Source organism: Mustela putorius, unplaced genomic scaffold (genome assembly GCF_011764305.1).
Source record: "Mustela putorius furo isolate JIRA1106 unplaced genomic scaffold, ASM1176430v1.1 tig00003863_pilon_pilon_pilon, whole genome shotgun sequence".
In the NCBI taxonomy this organism is placed as follows: domain Eukaryota; kingdom Metazoa; phylum Chordata; class Mammalia; order Carnivora; family Mustelidae; genus Mustela; species Mustela putorius.
This window is the reverse complement of record NW_025422015.1, coordinates 8,725,750-8,745,487: the sequence shown is the minus strand read 5'-3', so window position 1 is coordinate 8,745,487 and position 19,738 is coordinate 8,725,750. Positions and strand designations below refer to the sequence as shown.

General features: G+C 35.2%; 1 protein-coding gene across 4 annotated transcripts in view; it reads left to right on the top strand.

Moving 5' to 3' along the window:
• ADGB (androglobin) overlaps positions 1–19,738 on the top strand; it is a 172,548-nt gene that overhangs the window by 116,928 nt on the left and 35,882 nt on the right. For all 4 annotated transcript variants that reach the window (XM_013056253.2, XM_013056252.2, XM_013056251.2 and 1 more), the window contains 3 exons: positions 828–1,012; positions 13,695–13,894; positions 16,215–16,326. In XM_013056253.2, coding sequence (XP_012911707.1) covers positions 828–1,012; positions 13,695–13,894; positions 16,215–16,326 — 497 coding nt within the window. The remainder of the gene's footprint in view (positions 1–827; positions 1,013–13,694; positions 13,895–16,214; positions 16,327–19,738) is intronic.

Genomic DNA, 19,738 nt, shown 5'->3' with positions numbered 1-19,738 from the left:
AAAAAATCAGCAGAGGCCGTATGTACCTCAGGGTGGGTTGAAGGTTTGTTTGTTTGTGTTTTTGGTTTGTTTTGCTTTGGTTTTTCGTTAAAAGATGGGTGAGACCTTTACATGTACAAAAACTGATGGCAAGAAAAAAAGAAGGGGAGATTTAAGATACAGGAGAAAGACAAGATTCAGAAAAACAAATTTCTAGAGCAGTTGAGAGTTTATAAGGTCCTGAGCATTTGTGAAGATTCACCAAAACTAGGAAAAAGAACTCCAACAAGATAAAAAATGAAACAGAACAAAATGTCTTCAGTTGTGTCAAGAGAAGGGTTGGGATGGTGCTATACTGTACATTTTGTCTTTTTGTAAAAGGTTTCCAATTTGTAATGGTAAAGGTTGAGAGTACAAGTGGTGGATACTAATCTTGACTTCTCTGTATTTTTATGAATCAAAGAAAACGTGATAAACAGTGAAGCTTTGAAGGATGCTGTCAGTTATCCAACTGGAGAGGAGGGTCTAACAGGACGTTTTGGTGTGGCCATAGTGTGCAGATCTTTCATGTTTTATAAGTGTTTATCATATCTAAAAATAAGTTATATTTCCTGCTTGGGATCTGATGATAATAAATGACCTATGCTGTTTCATTTTACCATAGCATATTGAGATCTTTTGTTACAGTCTATAATAGCAATAATGTTTCCAGGATTTGGGTCAATTTTACACAATGGATTTATTTTAGATTACCGTATTAGCAAATTATACCGTATTAGCAAATTTCCCCTACTGACATGAGGGAAAGATCAACAAACTTCTTATAAGTCAAATGTTTTCCTTTATAGGTATTCCATTAAAGTTGCCTTACCACATCCTGTTACAGTACAGGTACGCACGTCTAAACCAGATGTATTCATCAAGCTACAGATCTTAGAAAATGAGGAAATTGTTGTCAGCTCCACTGGGAAAGGCCATGCTATAATCCCAGCAATCAACTTCTTGGGGAGTGAAAAAGTTGTGAGCTCTCAGTGTAAGTGTGTCTCTTGCCTTTTTAAATGTGTTATTTAGATCTGTAAATAAATATTTATGTGTATGCAACTGATTTTAAATTATTTTCTTTAAGGTAAAATAGAAAATAAGCTATTATTTATATCTGTAAATATATCTGTAAAACTTGGTACTATTTTTTAAATAGTAAATAGTAAAATATTTTTTAAAACTTTCATTTGTGTGTCAGATTAGTCTCTGAAGATCAATAGATATAATTCTACTTTAAAGACTTTCTTATATATACCTTCTTAGAATTCTGATTAAGAAATAACATTTTTATTATCTTGGGAGAAGTTTTCACTGTTCTTTTATCCCTACTTCATTATTTTAAAACTATAAAAATTAAGAGAACCTTTAAAATCATTACTTTCAATATAAGTCATAAGAACTATTAATTAATAAAATTGTTTCTGAAATAATGGAAGACAGAGATACTGAGATACAGATTCAATTATTTTTGTAATGATTCTGAACATAAAAATAATACATTGCCCAATGTAGAAGATTTTGAAACAGAAAACTGTAAATAAGAGAACAGTAAGTCCCTTGTGCTTTCCCTGAATTCTGCCATTATGTTTTTTTAAATAATTGATTATATCTTTTATTTTTTTTTTAAGGATTTATTTATTTATCTGGGGCACCTGGGTGGCTCAGTCCGTTGGATGTCTACCTTTTGCTCAGGTCATGATCCCGGATCCCAGGATGGAGCCTTGTGTCAGGGTCCCTGCTCAGCAGGGAGTCTGCTTGTCCCTCTATCCCTCATCCCGCTCGTGCTCTCTCTCTCTCTATCAAATAAATACATAAAATCTTTAAAAAAATAATGATTTATTTGAAAGAGACTGCATATATGGGGGGCAGGTAGAGGGAAAGAGAGGGAGAGAATCTCAAGCAGACTCCCAGCTGGGTGCAGAGCCCTACATGGGTCTCAATCTCACAACCCTGAGATCATGACCTGAGCTGAAATCAAAAGTTAGACATTTACCTGACTGAGCCAACCCAGCATCCATAAATAATTGATTACATCTTATAGTTGACTTTTGCATAACAATTTGTAGCCATTATCCTTCCTAAACTCTCATTCCCAATAGTGCTTATGTTGATTATCTTAAGTGTATCAGCAAATTACTAAAAATGACTTTCTACCTATCTTATAATATTTGAATGTTTCTTTTTTTTCTTCTTCTTTTCTGTCTTTTTTAGAATAGATGCCCCTAAAGCAGGGCTCTCTTTATTTTTTCTTATTAAGCCCAGAAACAATATGTGAGTTGTCATTGTAGAAGGGAATATTCCCTTCTAATATGAATAAGAATTTGGAGGACCAGAGAATTAAAGACCTCACACTATAATGGCACAGGGAAGTGGGAAATGCACTTTATTAGATTAGTAAGACTGAACTTGAGTACAATTGCAAATTAAACGATTCTTTGGATCCTGTCTCCTTCTTCTCCCATCATTTGCCCTTCATCCTGAAGATACCCAGGGTTGTTTTCAGTACTCAATTCACATTACTACACATGGTTTTTCATTCAAATCTGCCTGAACTCCATTTATATCTTTTCCTTCGATATGTTAAGACTGTCAAACTACTGTTAAGTTCTGCTAGTCTGACTCCTGCTCTTACTCTTTAAAAAACTGGCTCTGTTTTCTTCGTTCTAATCTATTCTACACAGATAGTATAGTTTTCATAGTTTGCTTCATGCAGGGATACCTTAATTCCATAACTTTAGCAGGCATAGCATACCAACACTCCTATGGTATTTGTGGCCTCATGTTTTTGTTTTGTTTTAATGTATATATATAACTCATTAACAGAAAATCCTTTGTTTCAAATAGTAGAGTCGGGGCACCTGAGTGGCTCAGTCAGTTAAGCATCTGCCTTCGGCTCAACTCATGATCCCAGGGGACTTGGTCAAGTCCTGTGTCAGTTTCCCTGCTCAGTGGGGATCCTGCTTCTCCCTTCGCCTCTTCCACTCCCCATTGCTCATGCCTTTGTGCGCTCTTTCTCTTTCTCTCCCCACTCTCTCAAATGAATAAATAAAATCTTCAAATAAGTAGAGTCTAACACTGCTTATAGTTTGTCACATAGGTCATCATTATTTCACTTCATAGGTCACTATTTCCAAGAAAATTACACATAACCATTTAAATAATTTTATAAGTTTACTCATGGCAAAGAAAGGGACAGAAATGGAGAAGGGTAACTGGAACAGAATTCAGAAATTAATTCAAAATTACAGTCATTATCCAAAATTGTTCTTCTTTTACAAGATATTTCTATTTTCACATTTGTGATCTTCAGTATAATTTTTTTGGATTCCCTTCAAACATGTAAAAATCTATCATTTTCCTTCTGATTGCCTTGACTATGTAGATTAGTTAATTTGAGAATGGATACCTTTATGGTACTGAATTCATATGCAAGTAAAAACTATTTCTTTCCATTCACTCATGACTCTTTATGTTTCACAGATTAGATTTTAAAATATCTCCAGAGATACTTATAGAATTGTTACTGTGAGTTAGATTATTTCTTGATTTAGATTTCAAACAGGTTATCATTTTTAAAGGGATGCTATTAATTTGCATTTATGAACCACATAAGAAGACACTGAAATTCCTTTTTCTCTTTTTAAACATTTTTTAGCTGCTTCTCTTAGAAATATATTCATTTACAAATTCTTTATGACCTGTACTGGAGTACCTCCACCAATATGCATGTAAAAAAAAGTGTGTGTGTGTATGTGCACATAATATTTGTAGGAGAATAGGATGTGGCAGACTATAATATTTATTCTGTAAGCAAGCATTCTATTGTAAAAAAGAAGAAATAAACTCCTTTGCAAAGATTTAGAAGGCTCTGAAGTGACCCAGTAACAAAATCTTAAGTATAGGCTCTTCAGGTTTTGTTTGATTTCACGAGAAATTGAAAGAATGTCAATATATTTCATATAATTTTTAAAAAGATTTCATTTATTTATTTTTTGAAGAAAGAGACACAGCGAGAGAAGGAACACAAGGAGGGGGGTGTGGGAGAGGGAGAAGCAGGCTTCCCGCTGAGCAGAGAGCCTGATGCAGGGCTCAATCCCAGGACCCTGGGATCATACCTGAGCCAAAGGCAGGCGCTTAATGACTGAGCCACTCAGGCACCCCTATTTCATATGATTTTTAAGAATAAAATCTTATATCTTATAGCAGTACTCATGCTATAGAGTTAATATTAAATTTTGAATTTTCCACAGATTTTACAATCTAAGAAATTGGGTCTTTGATAAAGTACTATGGATTAGGGATAGTAAAATATTTTATTTCATATGGCTGTATAAGGCTGTATAAGACACTGAAATTCCTTTTTCTCTTTTTAAACATTTTTTAGCTGCTTCTCTTAGAAATATATTCATTTACGAATTCTTAATAATATACTATAATTAATGTAGTCAGTCATCTAGTGATAGTGATTTGTGATAACTTTAATTTTATATTTACATAAAGAACGCTTTTTTTTTTAAACTCATGTATATTCTTGTCTGAACTTGTATATGCATATATATTGGATAAATGCTTAGATGTAGAACTCTGGGGTCAAGGGTATGTACAGTTTAATTTTGGTATATATTGCCAAATTGTCCTCCATGGAGTTTGCCTAAATTTACCTTATTTTATCCTTTATTCCAAATTATCATATTCTTGATTTTTATCAATGTGACTGCTAAAAATATTAATTTATAATGTACTTAGAGTTAGTGATGTTCAAGCATGTATGATTTTATATATCTTACTTATATTCCTTTTATATTTTCTTCTTCAAAATTTTCCTGTGTGTTATGCTTGCTTTTCTGTTAGAATTAACTTTTTTTCTGATTGATTTGTAGATTCTCATGTATTAAGGAAGATTTTCTTCTTTTTAATATATGGTTAAAAGATGGATTGAATGAATGACTTAATGTCTGAAGGAAGTAATGAAGGAATTACTTCACAAGGGTAGAGACTTTGTGTCATTCATTCTTAACTGCTAATCAAAGTATAATTTATATAGAGGAAAAGGCACAAATCTAATTTGATGAATTTGGTAAGTGCATACACTAGTGTGACCCACACTTCTAACGAGATATAGACATTTCTATTTACCCACAAGATCTCTCAAGGCCATTTCTATTCAATTCTCATCTCCCCAAAGATGTAACCACTGTTCACATTTCATCACAGTATAGTAATTTTACCTGTTCTAGAACTCCACGAAACCCTACAAACACTCTTTTGGCACTGGTATCTTAAGCTCAGAATAATGTTTTTAAGATACGTTCCTATTGTTGCTATTGCATTTCTTTTTATATTGAAGTATTATCCCATTGTATGGAAATACTACACTTTATTTATTTATTCCTTTATTGGGCATATGAGTTTATTCCAGTTTTAGGGTATGATAATTAAAGCTGTTAGAGACATACTTGTATATTTTTTAAACAACATTTTCATTTTTCTTGAATCAATATTCAGGAGTTAAATTAACATGCCATGGCTTGACATATGTATATTTTATCTTTTTTGACTTAGCCAAAAATTTTTTCAAAGGGACTCCATCATTTTATACTCCCATCAGCAAAGTGTATGAGTTCTGGTTTCTCCATATTTTTGCTAACATTTATTGCCAATGTTTTTTATTTTGGTCACTCTGGTGGGCATGTAGTGCTATTTCTTTGTGGTTTAAATTTTCTGACTAATGATGTTGAGCTTATTGGGCATATGTGTGCTTATTGGCCATATGTACAACCCATTGACTGAATTATCTATTCATTCCTTATGGCCATTATTTTTAATGGGTTGTCTTTTTTTATATATATTCTGGATACACATCTTCATCAAATATTTGCTTAGCAAAGACGATCTCTTGTCTTTTCATTTCCTTAGCAATAGCTTTTTTAAAAAAAGATATTATTTTTTTAATTGAGATAGAGTGAGAGCAAATGAGAGAGAGAGGTTGAGAGGGAGTAGGGCAAAGTGAGAGGGAGAAGCAGGCTCTCCACCGAGCCAGGAGCCTGATGCAGGACTTGGGACTCATGACCTAAGCAGAAGGCAGAACTTTAACTGACTGGGTCACCCAGATTCCCCAGCAATAACTTCTTAAGAGCTTTTAATTTTGATGAAGTCAGTCATCATTTAGAAAAAAATTACTAATGCAGTTTGTGTATTATCTCAGAAATCTTTCTTTAATCCAAGGACATAAATATAACATGTCATATTTTATACTATACATTTAATAATCTCAACATCTATGTTTAATTTTATGACCCATCTTGAATGTTTGTATATAATGTAAGGTAGAGGATCTGTTTCTATTTATTCCCATATGGATATCCAGTTGTTCTGACACTGTATGTTGGAAAGCCATTATTTTGCACATTGAATTCCCTTGACACTTTTGTCAAAAATCAATTGACTATGTGTGCATGGGTCTGTTTTGGAACTCTATTTTGATCAACCGATATTCAATCAATCAATATTCCTCTTAGTCCAACACCACTTTTCGTGAAAATTGTAGCTTTAGATTTTGATTGGGATTGTGTTGAACTTGGGGAGAATTGGCATCTGAACAAACTGAGTTTGCTGGTCCCATGAACACAGTATATCTCTCAACCTATTGGTCTTTAATTTCTCTCAACAGTGTTCTATACTTTCAATGTATTGACTTTACACATATTTTCTTAAGTTCATACCTAAATATTTTGTTTTTATATTAGTGCCATATAGGACTAGGAATACGTGTACTTTAGATCACTTGATATCTGTATTAATTTCCTAAGGCTCCTATAACAAATTTCCCCAAAGTGGGTGGCTTAAACCAACAAAAATTAATTCTCTTATAGTTCTGGAAGTCACAGGCTCAAAATTAAGGTGTTGTCAAGGCCAAGAGGATTCTCTTGTCCCATCAAAGTTTCTACAAGAAAATCCTCCTTCACCTCTTCCATTTTTTGGTGGCTCTTCACATTTCTCGGCTTGTGATGGCACACCTTTGGCAATCTCTGCTTCTCTCGTCACATAGCCTTCTTCTTTCTGTGTGACTTTTTGTCATCTCATTTTCATTCTCTTGTAAGGACACCCATCATTATACTTAGGGCCATACTAATCCAAGTTGATCTCACCTTGGGACCCTTACCTTAATCATAGCTGCATATACCCTTCTGTCAAATAAGATCACATTCTGGATAGACCTATCTTTCTGCGTGAATCACATTCCACCGACTACACTCTAATACTAGAGGCAGTTAGCCTCTATTCATTTTTTTTTTCACTCTATGCTTCTATTTAGATCGTGTTGATTGCTTATATGCAAGTTTACTAATCTTTTCTTCTGATTTAACTATGTGCTTTTAAAGTCAATCCAGAAATGGGGCTTTTGGGTAGCTCAGTTAGTTGTCTGCCTTTGGCTCAGGTCATGATCCTAGGATGCTGGGATCAAGACCTACATCTGGCTCCCTGTTCAGCAGAGAGCCTGCTTCTCCCTCTTCCTCTCCCTGCTGCTCTGCCTACTTGTGCTCTTGCACTCTCTGTTAATTAATTAATTAATTAATTCTTAAAAAAATGCATTCAGGAATGTATCATTCCAGATACCAGATATAGTCCAACCTTGAATTTCTTTTTCTCTTTTCCATTTTTCTGTTGATATTCACCATTAATTCTTTCAATATGTTGATCTTTTCTCTTAAACCCTTAAGCAACACATTTCTTTTTTTTTTTTTTTTTTTTTTGCCATAATAGTAATGACAATTTTTAAAAATTTAATTTAATTTAATTTGTGTGTGTGTGTGTTCCAAAATTCATTTTTTTATGCACCTCACCCAGTGCTCCATGTAATATATGCCCTCCATAATACCCACCACCAGGTCACCCAATACCCCAGCCCCCTGCCCTCCAAAACCCTCAGTTTGTTTCTCAGAGACCACAGTATCTCATGGTTTTTCTCCTTCAATTTCCCCCAACTCCCTTCTCTCTTCTCACAATGTCCTCCATGTTATTCCTTATGCTCCACAAGTAAGTGAAATCATAAGATAATTGACTCTCTCTGCTTGGCTTATTTTACTCAGCATAATCTCCTCCAGTCCCATCCATGTTGATAAAAAGTTGGGTATTCATCCTTTCTGATGGAGGCATAATACTCCATTGTACATATGGACCACATCCTCTTTATTCATTCATCTGCTGAAGGACATTTGGCTCTTTCCACAGTTTGGTGACTGTGGCCATTGCTGTTATGAACATTGGGGTACAGATGGCCCTTCTTTTTTTTTTTAAAGATTTATTTATTTATTTGTCAGAGAGAGGGGGAGAGAGAGCAAGCACAGGTGGACAGAATGGCAGGCAGAGGCAGAGGGAGAAGCAGGCTCCCCGCCAAGCAAGGAGCCCGATGTGGGACTCCATCCCAGGATGCTGGGATCATGACCCGAGCCGAAGGCAGCTGCTCAACCAACTGAGCCACCCAGGCATCCCACAGATGGCCCTTCTTTTCACTACATCTGTATTTTTGTGGTGAATACCCAGTAGTGCAAATGCAGGGTCATAGGGTAGTTCTATTTTTAATTTCTTAAGGAGTCTCCACTCTCTTTCCCAAAGTGGCTGCACCAAATTGCACTCCCACCAACAGTGGGGAAGAGGGAGGGTTCTCTATTCTCCACATCCTCTCCAACACTTGTTTACTGTCTTGTTAATTTTGGACATTCTAACTGGTGTAAGGTGATATCTCAATGTAGTTTTGATTTGAATTTCCCTGATGGCTAATGATGATGAACATTTTTTTTCATGTGTCTTTTAGCCATTTGTATGTTTCCTTTGGAGAAGTGTCTGTTCTTGTCTTCTGCCCATTTTTTGACGTGATTATCTGTTTTGTGAGTGGTGAGTTTGAGGAGTTCTTTATAGATCTTGGATATCAGCCCTTTGTCTGTAGTGTCATTTGCGAATATCTTCTCCCATTCCATGGGTTGCCTCTTTGTTTTGTTGACTGTTTCCTTAGCTGTGCAGAAGCTTTTCATCTTGATCAAGTCCCAAAAGTTCATTTTCACTTTTGTTTCCTTTGCCTTTGAGGACATGTCTTGAAAGAAGTTGCTGTGGCTGATGTTGAAGAGGCTACTGCCTATGTTCTCCTCCAGGATTTTGATAGATTCCTGCCTCACGTTGAGGTCCTTTATCCATTTCGAGTTTATCTTTGTGTATGGTGTAGAAGAATGGTTGAGTTTCATTCTTTTATACATAGCTGTCCAATTTTCCCAACACCATTTATTGAAGAGACTATCTTTTTTCCACTGTATATTTTTCCCTGCTTTGTCGAAGATTATTTGACCTTAACATTGGGGTCCATATCTGGGCTCTCTACTCTGTTCTAGTGGTCTATGTGCCTGTTTTCATGGCAGTTCCATGCTGTCTTGGTGATTACAGCTTTGTAGTAAAGCTTGAAATCATGCAATATGATACTCCCAGTTTTGGTTTTCTTTTTCAACATTTCCTTAGCAATTTGGGGTCTATTCTGGCTTCATTAAAATTTTAGGATTGTTTGTTCTAGCTCTTTGAAAAGGACTGGTGGAATTTTGATTGGGGTGGCATTGAAAGTATAGACTGCTCTAGGCAGTATAGACATTTTAGCAATGTTTATTCTGATCCATGAGCATGGAATGCTCTTCTATCTTTTTGTCTTCTTCAGTTTCTTTCATAAGTGTTCTGTAGTTCCCCAAATACAGATCCTTTACCTCTTTGGTTAGGTTTATTCCCAGGTATCTCATGATTCTTGGTGCTATAGTAAATGGAATCAATTCTCTAATTTCCCTTTCTATATTTTCATTGTTACTGTATAAGAAAGCAACTTATTTCTGTGTATTAATTTTGTATCCTGTCACATTACTGAATTTCTGTATGAGTTCTAGTAGTTTTGGGGTGGAGTCTTTTGGGTTTTCCATATAAAGTATCATGTCATCTGCAAAGAGGGAGAATTTGACTTCTTCTTTGCCAATTTAAATGCCTTTTATTTCTTTTTGTTGTCTGATTGCTGTTGCTAGGACTTCTAGTACTATGTTGAACAACTGGTGAGAGTGGACATTCCTGTCGTGTTTCTGATCTCAAAGGGAAGTCTGTCAGCTTTTCCCCATTGAGGATGATATTTACTGTGGGTTTTTCATAGATAGATTTTATGAAGTTGAGGAATGTTGTTCTCTCTATCCCTATACCTTGAAGGGTTTTAACCAGGAATGGATGCTATATCTTATCAAATGCTTTTTCTGCATCAGTTGAGAGGACCATGTGTTTCTTCTGTCTTCTCTTATTGAATTGTTCTATCACATTGATTGATTTGTGAATGTTGAACCACCCTTGCATCCCATGAATAAATCCCACCTGGTCATGATGGATAATCTTTTTAATGCACTGTTGGATCCTATTAGCGAAGATCTTGTTGAGAACCTTGGCATTCATATTCATCAGGAGTATTGCTCTGAAATTCTCTTTTCTGGTGGGGTCTCTGCCTGGTTTGGGGATCAGGGTAATGCTGGCTTCATAAAAAGAATCTGGAAGTCTTCCCTCAGTTTCTATTTTTTACAACAGCTTCAGGAGAATAAGTATTAGTTCTTCTTTGAAAGTTTGGTAGAATTCTCCAGGGAAACATCAGGTCCTGGGCTGTGGTTCTTTGGGAGGTTTTTGATCACCGCTTCAATCTCATTACTAGATATTGGTCTATTCAGGTCGCCAATTTCTTCCTGATTCAGTTTTGGAAGCTTATAGGTTTCCATGAATGCATCCATTTCATCTAGGTTGCTTAACTTATTGACATATAACTATTGATAATAATTTCTGATGATTGTTTCTGTTTCCTTGGTGTTAGTCATAATCTCTCCCTTTTCATTCATAATTTTATTAATTTGGGTCATTACTCCTTTATTTTGGATTAGTTTGGCCAATGGTTTATCAATCTTATTGATTCTTTCAAAAAATCAGCTTATAGTTTTATTGATGTGTTCGATTCTATCCCTAGTTTCTATCTCATTGATCTTGAGTCTAATCTTATTTTCTTTATTGTGTGTGGGGTTGGCTTAATTTGTTGTTGATTCTCTAGTTCTTTAATGTGTAAAGAGAGCTGGTATATTCTGGATTTTTCAATTTTTTTTGAGGGAGGCTTGGGTGACTATGTATTTCTCCCTTAGGACCAACTGTGCTGTATCTTAGAGGTTTTGGACCAAAGTGTCTTCATTCTCATTGGTTTCTATGAATTGTTTACGTTCTTCTTTGATTTCCTGGTTAATCCAAACATTCTTAAGCTGGGTGGTCTTTAGCTTCCAAATGTTTAAATTCCTTCCAAAATTTCCTTGTGGTTGAGTTACAGTTTCAAAGCATTGTGGTCTGAGAATATGCAGGGAATAATCTTAATCTTTTGGTATCAGTTGAGCCCTGATTTGTGACCAAGTATGTGGTCTCTTCTGGAGAAAGTTCATGTGTGCTCGAAAAGAACGAATGAGTATCCTGTTGTTTTAGGATCCAATGTTCTGTATATATCTATGAGGTCCATCTGGTCCAATGCACCATTAAATGCTCTTGTTTCTTTATTGATTTTCTGCTTGGATGATCTATTACTGAGAGTGGCATGTTAAGATTCCCTACTATTAATGTATTCATATCAATATGATTCTTTTTACTTCTTTTTTTAAAAAGTTTTTATTTATTTATTTGACAGAGATCACAAGCAGGCAGAGAGGGAAGCAGAGAGAGAGGCGGGGAAGCAGGCTCCCTGCTGAGCAGAGAGCCTGATGTGGGGCTCGATCCAAGGACCCTGTATTTATGACCTGAGCTGAAGGCACAGGCTTTAACCCACTGAGCCACCCAGGTACCCCAATATGACTCTTTATCCTGCTTAACAGTTGGCTTATGTAGTTGGCTTCTCCCCTATTGGGGGCATAAATATTTACAGTTGTTAGATCTTCTTGGTAGATAGACCCTTTAAGAATGATATAATGTCCTTCTATATCTCTGACTGCAGTCTTTAGTTCAAAATCGAATTTATATGATATGAGAATTGCTACTCCAGCTTTCTTTTGAGGCCCATTGGCATGAAAGATGCTTCTTCATCCCTTCACTTTCAGTCTGGATGTATCTTTTGGTTCCAAATGGGTCTATTGTAGACAGCATATGGATGGGTCCTGATGTTTTATCCAATCTGCTACCTTGTGTCATTTTATGAAAGCATTTAAACCCTTAAACACATTTCTCATAGCTATTTTAAAGTATTCATTTGTTAAAGTTTTTCATTTTGTTTTATTGCTAACTCCAACATCTGTGTCATTATTTCTATTGACTTTTTTCTCAAATTATGTTCATATTTTTGGCTTCTTCACATATCAGACTGATTGTGTACTGCACATAGTATAAGCTACATTGCTAAGAGTCAAGATTATGCTCTCTTCATTGAAAGAGTTTTTAATTTTGCTCTAGTAAGTGGTTTATTGACAGCTTAGTTTAATCCTCTCAAGACTTTGCTCTAAGCTTTCTTAAATTGGGTCTAGAGCTTCCATTACTCTAGGGTTAGCATTGTACTAGCTTAAAGAATAGCTTTTGTTGAGTCTCACCTGATGCCCTGTGTTTTCATTAAATTTTCATACTTTTAGAACTTCAATGTCTTTCAACACTGTACAAACTTCAGAATCTCTATTTAGCTCACAATCTCCTGGGAGTTGTCTGCCAGGCCCCATTAGGTATTTGTACAAATCAAGTTTAGAATTCAGTTAAAGACCCAAGCGGACACCCTATGTGTATTTCTGGGTGCCATTCTCTCCCCCCCACCCCACCAGTACCCTGCCTCACAAATTTTAGTTGTCTCAGGAGCCTCAAACTATAATCTTGCTTCCTGAACCTGACAATACTGATGTTCACTGCTTGGACTCTGCTTCTCTGTGCCACAGTCAAGAAGGTGCTCACAGGCAGAAATCTGCAGATTTCTTTCTTTCAAGGATTACAGTCCTGGGTTGCACATTGTTCAATGGCGGAAAACAGTTGCTTTACACATTTTACCTAATTTTATTTTTTCATGACTTTGAGTAAATCCAATGCCCATTACTCTGTCATGGCTAGAACTGGACTTTCTCTGTGATTTAATTATGTTCTCTCAATATATGTTTGATCAATTAATTACACTGGGCACATTTCTTTTTTTATCCCTCCAAATGGTAGTTTTATTATCTTTTAATTACAAAAAAAAAGAATAGAGAAAAAATAAAATAGGAGTCTTACATAAGTAATAACACAAAAGAAGTACTGAAGAAGTCAGAATATATGTTATTAGTTTAGTGTCATTCAGAATGTATGTTATTAGCTTAGTGTCATTCAAGTGTCATTCAAGTGTCATTTAGTGTCACACAAAACGAATGAAAAATTGTGGAATTGTTGTACATTCTTTTAGCAATCAGTTGGTTGCTCAGAATATGCATCACTCTATGCAAGTCACAGGCTATTATATAAGTTTCTTTAAGACTGGAATATCTCCCAAGAGCCAGTGATATTGCTTTTTATCTCATTAAAACAAAACAAATTGACCTGTTCCTTTGAGTGTCTTATAAAAGGATATACCTAAAGAACACAGTCAGTCATAACTATGCATTTCACACATTTTAAGTTAAGTGTAATAAATCTCTCCTTTTCAGCTAGCAAACAAGTTCTTTTAATGCACTCTGCATCCAAGAAGGAGCAAGAATTGTACAGCAAGAAGAAATCTACCCAGGGAAGTCAGAAATCCTATAAGGGCCGACCTGCAAGTGCAATTGTAGACCCTGGGCAGCCCATTCTGGAGGAGGAAGTTGTCAGTATGCCTACCATAGAAGAAAATGCTAGTACTGCACAACAGGTATAGTTATGTTTAAGAGAATCCTTTGGTGATTCTCTTACCATTTAAAAGTAATCTGGTATTACTCCTAAAAATCTAACAAATAAAATGATGATTCCTTTCCTAAGCATTATCAATATGTATATGATATTTTCTATCTTCATTGCCTCCAGTGTATAACAGAATCAAGGGATTGAACATTATTTAATGGTTTCTCTGTGCCAAGATACTAAAATAAATAGCAAGTTTAGTGTGTATACTAACTCTATAATGTAGATGTAAATATCTAATGTTACATGAGTTATGAGGTTAATTATAAAAAAGGTCACATATTAATAAAAACTAATTTGTATATATCTTAAGTTAAAAACATATATATATATGTAAAATAAAGGGCAATTCATGTAATTTCAGAAAAAAATGATGTATCCATCAGAAACAAAACAAATAAATAAATAAAAAGAAATAAAAATAAGAGGCTAGAAGTAAATCCTAATATGACTAATGACAATAAACACAAATGAAATATTAATCAATTAAAAGAATAAAAAATTAAAGTTAGATTAAAAAGTAAGATTCAACTATAAGGAGCCTAAAAGTGACACTTTTTAAAACAAAATGGCACTGAAAATTCAAAGTTGGACCGAGAGAACTGTGATGATATATTAACATCTCAGGGCATAGAATTTATGAAGGATATTATGTAAAAATAAAAGGAAGAATATAACAAGCAAATATGATCATAACTATACAGCATAACCTAACTGTCCAGACTCAATGAATAAAAAGTAAAAGTTGTTTAGAATTACAGAGAAAAATAAAATTAGTTAATAGTTGAAGACTTTAATAAACAACTCTCAGAAACCGATAGATTGAGTTGAAAAAATACATATGATTACTAGGATTTGAAAAATTTAAGTATTTATTGTTTAGATATTTATAGAACACTTACCTACTAAATTGAGAATATACTTTTTCATAGTACACATGTGAAGCCTCAATAAAATCCTATACTTTACAGATGTTATCAGAATGTAGTGCAATAATACAGAAATTAGTAAATAACAACCTAAAATCCCATAAATGTAGAAGCAAAAGAGCATATGCTAAATAGTTCTTCAGTTACAAAGAACAGCTAAAAAAGAAATGAATAATAAGAACTCAGTAACAACTAAAAAATACAAATCAAAATTTATAACATCTAAAACAGCCTTCAGTGGAATGTGGACTTTCAAATTAATCCATCAGAAAGTATGAATGGTTAAAAACAAATGAGCTAAGCTATCAAAACAAAAATTTAGAAAAAGCAAAAGAATAACTCAAAGATAAAAGAAGAAAACATTTTAATAAAAGTGAGGTAGAAATTAGAAAAACAAAGAACAAAATTTAGCAAGATGTGTTAGCTCTAAGCTTTTTTTTTTTTAAAGATTTTTTTTTTAAGATTTTATTTATTTGACACACAGAGAGAGATCACAAGTAGGCAGAGAGAGAGAGGGGGAAGCAGGCTCCCTACTGAGCAGAAAGCCCAATGCAGGGCTCAATCCCAGGACCCTGAGATCATGACCTGGGTGGAAGGCAGAGGCTTAACCCACTGAGCCACCCAGGTGCCTTAACTCTAAGCTTTTTTAAGATGATTAAGTGGGCAGGCTTCTTGTAAGACCAGCTAAGCAAGAAAAAAAAAAAAGGTAAATAAATCAAATACAGAACAACAAAAATAGAGTAGAGGTATAAATGCAACCAACAGGTTTAAAAAAGAAAAATTAACTATTAAGCACAACTCTATGCTAGTGAATTTAAGACTTAAGGGAAAAAAGATGTAACAAATGCCAGGCATGGAAGAGGACTGGCAAACTACTTTAGGAGAAGATAGAAAATATAAAATAATAATCGTAAAGAATAATAACATTGAAATGATAATCAGAGTTTTAACTTTTCCAAAAGTCATAGGCCCAGCTTGCTTCACAGAATAGATCTAACAGAACTTCAAGGAGTATGTTGTTCTAGAAAACAGAAAAACAATACAAACTTTTCAATCCTTTTAAAGAGATTACTGTAATCCTGACTCCCAAACCGACAAGGAACAAAAATAAAATGATTAAGTTTCATTTTTAAGCATGGATGCAAAAAGTATAAACTAGACTATACAATTGCAGGTGTGGGTTGGGATGTGAGGATAAATTTTATAGACTGTGATACTACAAAATTTTGGAGAACATCTGATAGTATTTGACCAAACTATGATTGTGTGATATAGAAAATCATGCACTTATTATGTGCTTATTAGGCATATGCTATATTTATTCTTATCGTTTGTGCTTAAACATCACATTTTATTTCACAGGTTAACAAGTACATTATACAGTGTTTGGTATTATACAACAGTTGGCCTCTCACTGAAAGTCAGCAGACATTTGTTCAAGCATTGAAAGAATTGGAAAAAAGTGATAGCAAAGGTATGCCCTCCTAAATGTTAGTCATATACCTTGTATTTTATATAAATATTTAATAGTAAATTAATCATGTAATTATTAAAACATTATTGTTTACAATTTGCATTTCATATCCAGTGGCACTTTCTGCTTTATTAATTGAGTATGTCTCAAAATCTTTACTGCCTGGTTAGTAAGAACTAAAAATATATGATTATTTAGGCCTAGTTTAAATGTGTTTAGTCCAGTTAATAAAAATTACTTGATGATTATCTAAGAAGTGTACAGAAGACTTTTCTGTTATAAAATTATATTTGTCTAAGTTGTTGAGATAGTATAACCCTAAAGGTTAGTTCTTAAAATATTTAAGAGAAGGAGAATCTCCAACTGAAAAAGGGTCCAGGTTTATTTTTTCAAATATAAGCTACTCTTAAAATTCCTGAGCAGGCTGCCCTATGACCCAGCAATTGCACTATTGGGTATTTACCCTAAAGATACAAACGTAGTGATCCGAAGGGGCACGTGCACCCGAATGTTTATAGCAGCAATGTCCACAATAGCCAAACTATGGAAAGAACCTAGATGTCCATCAACAGATGAATGGATCAAGAAGATGTGATATATATACACAATGGAATACTATGCAGCCATCAAAAGAAATGAAATCTTGCCATTTGCGACAACATGGATGGAACTAGAGCGTATCATGCTTAGTGAAATAAGTCAAGCAGAGAAAGACAACTATCATATGATCTCCCTGATATGAGGAAGTGGTGATGCAGCATGGGGGCTTAAGTGGGTAGGAGAAGAATAAATGAAACAAGATGGGATTGGGAGGGAGACAAACCATAAGTGACTCTTAATCTCACAAAACAAACTGAGGGTTGCTGGGGGGAGGGGGTTTGGGAGAAGGGGGTGGGATTATGGACATTGGGGAGGGTATGTGCTTTGGTGAGTGCTGTGAAGTGTGTAAACCTGGTGATTCACAGACCTGTACCCCTGGGGATAAAAATATATGTTTATAAAAAATAAAAAATTAATTAAAAAAAATTCCTGAGCAGGGAGTTTGATGCATTAGAAAAAGATATTCACAAGTGGACCCACATAGTTCAAACACATCTTGTACAGATCGCCTTGGTGTCTCAGTTGGTTAAGAGTCTGCCTTCAACTCAGGTCATCTGGCTCCTTCTCATCAGGAAGCCTGCTTTTCCCTCTGGCTGTGCTCCCACTGCTTGTGTGATCTCTTTCTCTGACAAATAAATAAATAAAATCTTAAAAAAAAAAAAAAAACCAGGGAGCCTCAGTGGCTCAGTGGGTTAAGCCTCTGCCTTCGGCTCAGGTCATAATCTCGGGGTCCTAGGATCGAGTCCTGTATCAGGCTCCCTGCTTGGCAGGGAGCCTGGTTCCTCCTCTCTCTCTCTCTGCCTGCCTCTCTGCCTGCTTGTGATTTCTCTCTGTCAAATAAATAAAATCTTTAAAAAAAAAAGCAAAAACAAAAACAAAATCCATATTGTTCAAGGGTCAGCAGTATTTCCTACGAGAACATGATGCCTTTGAGGTCAGGGAGTTCCATAGATTATTACCTGTTCAATCCTGCATTATCCATAGTGCAGACAATGCACACAGTAATCACTCCATGATATTTGTCAAGTAAGAAAGAAAGGATACATCTAAACTACTCTTATTTTTGTTATTGACATTATTCACTAATTGTCAAAAACCCTGTTCACATATTTGCTTGCTTATACTAACTTCATGAACCTGTTCATTTTAAGGCTTGAGAAAGGTTTATCACCAAAGTTAAGAGAAAGCTATTATTACTGAACTAAATCTTTGTTAAGAAGGGACCTATTCTAGGGCAAGACATCAAAGCCAAAGAAAATTGATAAAACTAATGACACTGAGAGTCCCCATTTCCTTTCCACTGTATTGTGTGCATCCACAGAACATGCATTCTACGGGAATCTTGAACTTGTCTGCCTCCCCACTGCCCCTCTCGTGCTGGGCAAGGGACTCTGCCTCAGCCTCATCATTGCATCTCCAGAACCAGATAGAAGCTGTTAGTAAATGTTTGTTGAATAATGGATGAGCGTGCAATGCTAGGAACAGCAGGAGTATTTCACTTCTAATGGCATCCCGGCCTGGGGTCTTGAAAGGATTCTGGGCTGTTTTGGGATCAGCGAGAAAGAGTTGTGAACTTCCGTCGGTGTCTAGCATGGACACATGTAGAGAAAGTGGTGAGACCAGAACCACATTGTTCCCACCTCTTTGCTATTCATATGTGTTGTGTGTTTCACCCACGCCAAGTGCCCTGGAGCTCAGAATTTATTTCTTGAACCAGGGGCTGAGTTACTGCTTACCAGCGATGTACATAAAATCCCCTAAGACATATCCTTTCCCACATCCCCTAGGTAAATTCATAGAATGTGAGTTTTGTTGAAATATCTCTTCCTTTTGTCTCTACCTCTCCTCCAAGAAGCAATACCCCCACTGCCCAGCACCGCTGAGAATATCTGGAATAGAGAGCAGATAAGACTTCAATTTAGAATTCTTGTCTACCAGAAAAGACTGCAATTATGATATGAATAAATGGCATATGGAAGCTGAAAAGCCCCTTAAATTAATTATTATCTCCATTTTCTCTATAGTCCAAATCAAAATCTCATAGTTTGTACGGGCTAAAAAAAAAACTAGATATTTTTCCAATATAAATCAACAGAAATCTGCTTGAAATAACAAATAATGCAAATTACTGGTGATTTTGTGTCTCCCCTCCTAGAAAGAAGTAGATAGTATCTGCTCAATATGAATTGGATTAAATATTTTATGCTAAAGATTTATGTGCAAATAAAATACTCATAATTATAAAAATAAATCAAAATAATAGAGAAGCAGCACTGTTTTATATGGGCATGTGTGTATGATGTGTGTTCTGTGAAGATATTATTTCTTTTATTGTTTTTCAAGGAAAACGTATAGTACTGCTAGATTTTACATTACCGTTCAGGGTATCAGGGATTTTAATAGATCAGACAGTGAGAATCAAATCCTAGGTTTTTGTTTTTGTTTTTGTTTTGCCTATGTGAGCTCTTTCATGAGTTGTCTGTAGCTCTTTATACTTCTGATTTCTATATTTGAATATTCTGTTATGCCTGTTTTGACAAGCTCAAAATAGTCATGTTAACTATTGTTTATAGCAATGATCGGTGTGAACTCACACCCACATGACACAGAATAAATAATCCCAGTTTAAATCATGAAAAGGGAACAACAGAAACAGTATTTCTAAATCCAGGTGGGGATCTTGTTCATGGGGAACACCTGTTTCAGAATAATGTTCCAGCAAGATAGAAGAATGCGCACTGATAAAGCAGATATTGGTGAAAACATTTAAGCCATTCAGGAAATGTAGCACTGCATTGAATAATGCTGTTGG